General features: G+C 39.2%; 1 protein-coding gene across 1 annotated transcript; it reads right to left on the bottom strand.

Moving 5' to 3' along the window:
• Nucleotides 1-238: 238 nt before the first annotated feature.
• LOC134675752 (pro-resilin-like) lies at nt 239-4,643 on the bottom strand. Its single transcript, XM_063534061.1, has 6 exons — nt 4,638-4,643; nt 3,606-3,667; nt 3,026-3,190; nt 1,917-2,034; nt 1,022-1,156; nt 239-589 (listed from the first exon to the last, which is right to left on the bottom strand). The coding sequence occupies exons 1-6, from the start codon at nt 4,641-4,643 to the stop codon at nt 410-412; spliced, it is 666 nt and encodes a 221-aa protein (XP_063390131.1). The 3' UTR covers nt 239-409.
• Between the last annotated feature and the right edge of the window lie 3,015 nt (nt 4,644-7,658).

Here is a 7,658-nt window from a genome sequence, read left to right as displayed (position 1 = left end):
ATTCCAACGGTGAATGTCATTAGGTATTTTAATCGATAACGAAGTCATTGACATTATTAAATATGCAATATGTATGCAATATAAATAACATTTTCACAGGTACTTAAACATTTTTTTGTAATATAACAGTGTATTTTTATGCTGGCCGCAATTTGCGGTTTTTGAAGAACGCATTATGAACGGTTTATGATTTGGACTCGGGAGGATAGAATTAAACTAAGTTAGTTTGGTGAAAAATAAAATTATATTTACCTATTCACAAAAACAGCTAGCTCGTGCCAACAATACAATAAACCAAAAAGAATAATATTTTTGTATTTTCACATTTGCGCTTAAACATAAATTAATACTAAGCCATTTTACAAAGCAAAATGAGACCTAAGACTATAACAATAAGGTTTTAATTGAGTCAATAGCCATTGGAGCGGGCGTTGCCATGGTTACCGTGGCCGCCATTGCCGAAACTATCATGGCCGCTGCGCGCATTATTGGCATTCGAGTCGTAGCCACCGGAGCGAGCGGACGCGTCGGTGTCTTCGTAGGAAATGTGGGGTTTGAAGCCACGCTCATCGGCTTCATAGCTTACGGTCTGGAATAAAGGATTAGGTTCGTGATTAAAGCCTACATATCTATTAATGGAGCAAATGTAAAGAAGATACAACCGTTAAGGCTCATTTAGACGATGCGAGAACTCGCATGCGAGTTTCATTACATTGCGGTTTTTGATTGGTCGGTTGAATTGGACGTAACCAACAGTCCTTACTGCTGAAAGGGGAATTTTCTACTCTGTGGTCGTGCACGCAAAGGGACGGCAAATTGAATTGAATAGAGAACAGATGATCAGATGGTTATATTTATAAACATTTCACCTAATTTAGAAGCCACTTATCTTGCCTTACTGGATTCAAATTAAATTGTTACTATTGTTAGCAGAAAAGTTTATGATTATGAAGTATGCAAAATAGATAGTCAAGAAAATTCAATGTATTAGTCGTTAATGTAAGTTGCGTTAACCCTTTACCTGTTTCCTGCCATCAGGCAGTACAACATGGTACTCCCCCTCGGCCCTCTCGTCCTGTCTCTCCTCGTGATGCCCAAAATCCGTTCCCTCCTCGAAATCGGTCACCATATACCCGAAGTTGTAGTTGGCTGGCTCCTGCGCAGAATTAAGCATAAGTACTCATGACCACAGACTAGCAAGTTACGAGGAAATATTTCTTCGAATTATCAGATTAAAAATATACTGTCAAAGTCCCGTATATGTTTTATATGGTGCTGGGACTTCACGGTTATTTCACTAGTCTTTGGTTTTACTATATTTTGTTACTTATATAGTACTTATACTTATTCTGTTAGACCCCACATAGACTGGAGTTGTTTTGTGCACTATCAGTCTATCACCTACCTACCTTTTTTTTACCATTTCGTCAATGCCTCAGTTAGTTTAAGCATGATTCTTTGTGAAATGACATGAAAATGTTTCGTTTTAAAATGACGACGATATTCAACCAGATAGGTAAGAATAAAGAAGAAATTCGTGAACTTGAAAGTGGTTTGGTTTTAAAACTAAATGATTACGTATTTTAACGTATCCATCCAGCCTATTATGGATCGCTTTATCCACATTTATCCACGTGATAAAACAACTGTCACTTTTTTACTCTGCGAGATAGAAAGAGACGGACACCGTTTTATCACGCTGTCACGTAGACAAATACGACCATCATATCCGTACATGATAGAATAGAATGATAAAATTACTCAGAGCGTGTAAGTATGTCTGATTTTATGACACGTTATTAAATAGAAGTACTTCTTTATGAATGAATGAGGACTAATTCAAAAGTAAGATTTTAAATCCAAACTTTGGTAAGAAAGACGTAAACGTGTGACCAGAGTTTAATTAACAGTCTTACCCCGCTCTCCTCAAGAGCGTTCCTTCCAAAAGCGGCAGCGTTGTGGTCATATCCCTGTTGCTCTTGACCGAACCTGGCCTGAGCCTGTCCGTGAGACCCGTGACCACCAAGTCCACTCCTGAGAGAAAAATTAATGAAAATGTATCTTCTGGGAGTTAAGGGTGACGCACGCTAGCCGCACCCGGGCCGGGGCGTCCGACAGTATGTCATTTTCTATGACGGCTGATCGGTGACCACGATGTGCTTTCCATAGAAAACGAAGATCCGGAAGCTCCGGGTCTAGAGTGAGTCAAACTTTATTTCCGCTTTTTTTATAAAAAAAAACCCAGGACTAATTTGTAAGACAAGCGGGAGTCCTTGTCTAGATTGTCTAGAAAAGTACTCTTTAGTATTTTTGCATTTTGCTGTAATAAAACCTCCTGATGTACCTAATATTCGCACAGATACATATGCGACCTTCCACGGGTAAAAGTACCTTATGGCGTTTGGCACTTACGCTTTTATGAACGACGCTCCAATACTATACGCTCCAATATTATAATTGCAGTGCTACGTGTTGTACATGAGATACCATTTACTGTGGAACTTCACATATTTCCAGCAATATAACTTTTGTTTTACAATTTTCGTACTTAAACCTAATTTTTGTTTTATTAGTTTATTAGGTACCTAGCAATATTTACCAGTCGCTTTTCGGTGAAGGAAAACATCGTGAGGAAACCGGACTAATCCCAATAAGGCCTAGTTTACCCTCTGGGCACAGAATAAATAATACTAGTACTAGGTACAGAAAACTCACTCTCTAACCAAATGCGTCTGTCACGATCAGCACAGATATGGCCGCTAGGTGGCGACAGCGCCACGCGCGGCTTATGGCAAACCCCAAAATTGGGGTCGAACGGATGTGCTTTTAGCTACAAGAACGGTAGCAAAGCGACGAAATCGCGGAGTGAGCCACGCCTGCTCTGGGTTAGAAGGTCAGATGGCAGTCGCTTTCGTAAAAACTAGTGCCTACGTCAAATCATGGGATTAGTTGTCAAGCGGACCCCAGGCTCTCATGAGCCGTGGCGAAATGCCGGGATAACGCGAGGAAGAAGAATATTAGGTACCTAGCAAATCCATTGCCCTGCGCGGCATGGCCATGGCTGCCGTGGCCGGGCTGTCCGATGTCATGCCCATGGTCCAGGCCACTCCTGGCTGCGATGACGCCGGAGCCCTGAGGACCACCACTAGGGTAGCCACCGCTGCGGCCTGCGGCGGGGGGAGGGAGGTAGCTGAAATAATACAATAAAAATTGTAGGCCATGTTTTTATACATAGATCAAAAACTCTTGACTTCAAAAAATGCCCCTCGATCATTTTATTTTTATTTCGAAGCCTTTTCTGCTGCTGGCTGTATATACATAATTTTAGCATTAGGCTGTGCTTCCACCAGAGATATGCTAGGATACGTATCCAGGGATGTGTTTGATAAGAACTAATAGAATCCTTTCGGTTGGCTATCCTCACTCAACGACAATTTTATACTAATCCCGATAAACTAGTTTCCCTTCTGGGTTGGAAGGTCAGATGGCAGTCGCTTTCGTAAAAACTAGTGCCTACGTCAAATCATGGGATTAGTTGTCAAGCGGACCCCAGGCTCCCATGAGCCGTGGCAAAATGCCGGGATAACGCTAGGGAAGAAGATTACCTATTAGACGGCGGAGGTTCAGCCAAGGCGATCGCTACCAGAACGGCTGTTACAATAATAGTCTGAAACAAAAAAAAACATAAATGGGGCATTATCTATGAAAAGGGACCTTATTGTCGATGGCGCTTACGCACAGCGTTGCGCGGTATTGTATTTATATCGGAGCATCGTTAATAACGGCGTAAGCGCCATCGACAATAAGGTCCCTTTTCATAGATAACGTCACAAATATATTTTCACCACACCAACTCGGAAAGGCTTACTTTGCACTTCATAAAACGGATAACAAAGTTGCACTTTGCTATCTGTAATTCACATGTGAGTGTGAGGCAAAGTAATCAAAATAATCAAATGCAAATTTTGAGTTTTGCTGGTAGAATTTGACTTTTAAATGATGATTTTGGATGATAAATATTTAATAACATTCATTTGGATTTCTTTGGTTTAATTTTGTTTGATGTTTTACATGTAAAATTTACTTCGGGTAGGTGTGGTGAAAAATTTTGTGTTTCACTAGGAGGCAAATTTTGTTTAACCCTCGTGCATTGAAACCCTCGCAACGTTCAAGACTCCATTTTTCGAACCACTCGCTACGAGTTCAATTTTGGAATCTTCCGTTTGCCCAGGTATCAATATTAGCACGAGCGGTTAAACAACAACTTTGCCCCCTTGTAAAACAAATAACTTAATGAATAATTTTCTGTCAAAAGGTGAAAAGAATTGAAAATAATATAATTAGATAACTCTTACAAACAAAAATATAGCTCCAAATATGCAAAGATTACGGACCGTATTCATTGTTAGTTGATTCATAAGGAAAAAAAACACCAATTTTTTAAAGGTTTGCTTTTTTTCTAAGCATATGAATTGTTTTATTTAATTTCAGGTTAATTATAATTTTCCGTTTCTAATCAGTCAGTTTTCATGACGTCTTTTGAAATTATTTCATTTTTGTTATTAACTTTTGTATTTTATTATAAGTATTATATTTAATATAGGTACATATATACCGAGATATAGTTAACTCACTACCTTCATGGTTACTGAAGTGTCACAGAACACAGATGTCACAACGAATGTGCTAATGTGACCATCTCCCAAGCTTTTATACAAAGCTCTTCCCAGCATACTAACTAACAAAGTCAAATCTGCCACACTAAAACAGCTCTTAAGACATTGTATGAAGGTTCTCGATAACGTATGTACAGTCGCCTTCAGATATGTCGGAGCGGCCGATGTGCTCTAAAATATCTAAACACGCACTCTAACGCAGTAACAATAGAGACGTGTTCAGATATTTGAGAGCACCTCGGCCGCTCCGATATATTTAATGGCGACTGTGGGAGTGCGAAGACTGACATGTTACATTTGTCATGCTAAAACAACTCTTATTACAATGTCTGAAGGTTCTCGATAGATGTAGGCGTGCAGAGGTAGGGGTTGAAAAATTACAGGTGATTTAATAAGAAAAGAACTCTCAAGGTATAGCGGATTAGAGGCGCAGAGAAATGAATGGAGTCGTGACTAAAAACTCTAAAAAGTTTAAATGTGTAGTGTACTTACGGAGGCCTAAAAATACGTACGTTGACAAAGATTTTTTACTCTGCTTTTCAAATATATCAAATATCAAATATCAACATTTATTCAGCAAATAGGCCACAAGGGCACTTTTACACGTCAACATTGAATTTACATAAAAGCAAAAATAATAACATCAACAATTTTATAAAATAAAACTAACAATTCAATCTAACGTATTACAATTACTAAGAGATGTATATGGTCTCTTAATGTCGAATTACATACAAAAAACACACACAAAAAAATCTATAATATTTAGAGGTGTAAATGTCTCTAGGTGTCAGAACTATAAGATTATATAGTTTATCAAGTTATCCTTAGAGATGTATAGGGTCTCCAAGAGTCAATATCCTGTATAATTAATACATTCATTAAGAGAAAAGAAACATACGAGAACAGAATGAGGCGTCTCACTGTAATTAATTAATAAAAATTAAGTTACTAAGTATGTATAATAGCTCGTGTTAGCTTAAACAGACCAGTCTCCACAAACAGCACCCGTTCACGAGTATGACGCGTATCTCAGCCATCGTCTCCCTCAACCTTCATTCGGGAAAGTGGCGACCCGATCAACGACGCCACCGTAAGCAAAGACTTTTAAGCGAGCATGACATGTTCAAGCTACCGGCCTATATTAATATTAAATAGTAATAACATGTAGCTGTAAGACACTGCATTTTGTGCTCATATGTTACATAAAAAGACAGTATAGCTTCACATAATTACTAGCCTAAGTTGACTTAGAGATGTAAAGGTCTCTAAGTGTCAGAAACATTAAAAATATTGGTATGTACAATCAAAAATAAAAATCAAATAAATAAATATGTACTTAGAGATGTATAAGGTATCCAAGTGTGAACGAGAACATCATTGTCTCATTTGTCAATTCTACTGGACACTAGCATATTTAATTCACAATGTAAAAAAAAACAATATTTATTTAACTCTTATTATACTAATGAAATCAAGCTACCGGCTTAAAAGCATCTCTATCGTTTATAAAATCATTTACAGTGTAGTACGCCTTACTTAACAAGGAGCGCTTAATGTGCGACTTAAATTTGTGCAGTGGTAAATTCACTACATCAGTGGGGACTTTGTTATAAAAACGTGTACAGTTCCCGACGAAAGACGTACTAACCTTACGGAGGCGGTGGGCGGGCACAGCAAGTTTATGTTTGTTTCTAGTGTTATAGTTATGGATATCACTGTTAACCTTGAATTCGTGGATGTTTTTCCGAACATACATAATATTCTCTAGTATGTATTGAGATGCAACGGTAAGAATGTTAACTTCTTTGAATTTCTCTCTTAGGGATACTCGAGCGCCCAGTCCATAGATGGAACGTACAGCTCGTTTTTGCAGCACAAATATTGTCTGAATATCTGCCGCTTTTCCCCACAACAGAATTCCATAAGACATAACACTATGGAAGTAAGTGAAGTAACTAAAGTATACCAGCCTGGCCGTCTCTACGTTTGTCAGTTGTTTGATTCTCCTCACTGCATAGGCTGCTGAACTAAGTTTTCCGGCTAGAGTGCCTATATGTGCATGCCATTGCAGTTTGGAGTCTAGAGTGACTCCCAGGAAAACAGTTCGATCCTCAAATTCCAGCGTATCACCTTTTATTTTAATCTTGCTGTTATTTACCTGCTTGACGTTAGGTAGCGTAAACTTGATGCATTTGGTTTTCTTGGCGTTCAAAAGCAAATTGTTTGCCGTAAACCAGTTTACAATGGTAGATAGCGCGTCATTAATGCTCTCGAAGCTATTTTCCTTTCTGTCCACTTTAAATATAAGGGAAGTGTCATCTGCAAATAACACTATATCATGTCTATCTTGTACAACTTTTGGTAAGTCATTAATGTATACCAAAAACAGGAAGGGACCAAGAATTGAACCTTGAGGCACTCCGAGGGCTACCGGGGACCCCGCCGATTGAGTTCCATTAATAACTACTCGCTGAGTTCTATCCGAAAGGTAAGTAAAGGTTTCATTCCCATCAGGGAACAATGGTGTTCCGGACTTTTGGGAGGCGTGCGCGGAGCCGACCAACACGTAGAGGCCCTTTTGACACTTTAATGAAATTTAAGGGGGGAGGGATGTGTAGGGGGGGGTATGTAGGGGGGGTGCGGAAGACGCTGGATGCGGGTCGCTTCCAACCGGTACGAATGGAGATCCAAGGAGGAGGCCTGATGATGATGATGAAGGGGTATACCGCGCTGCCCTTGCCCGTGTCATGGGACGCACGCAGATGCAGCACCCGCCAGGGTGTAAGGACTTTTGAGAGTTGATGGGATCTAAAATGAGCTAGGTTATTGTGTGAAAGCGATGGACAAAGTACTTACTCTGCTTATTGTTAATAATTTTAACAAACGTGTGCGTATGTGTCAAATCCATTTATAACCACATTTTGTAAACAACGTGTAAGTACAGAATAAAATAATAGTACTAGGTACAGAAGACTCACT

The sequence above is a fragment of the Cydia fagiglandana genome, chromosome 23 (genome assembly GCF_963556715.1).
Source record: "Cydia fagiglandana chromosome 23, ilCydFagi1.1, whole genome shotgun sequence".
NCBI lineage: Eukaryota > Metazoa > Arthropoda > Insecta > Lepidoptera > Tortricidae > Cydia > Cydia fagiglandana.
Note: the sequence above shows the minus strand (reverse complement) of the source record. Positions and strands in the feature narration are given on the sequence as shown.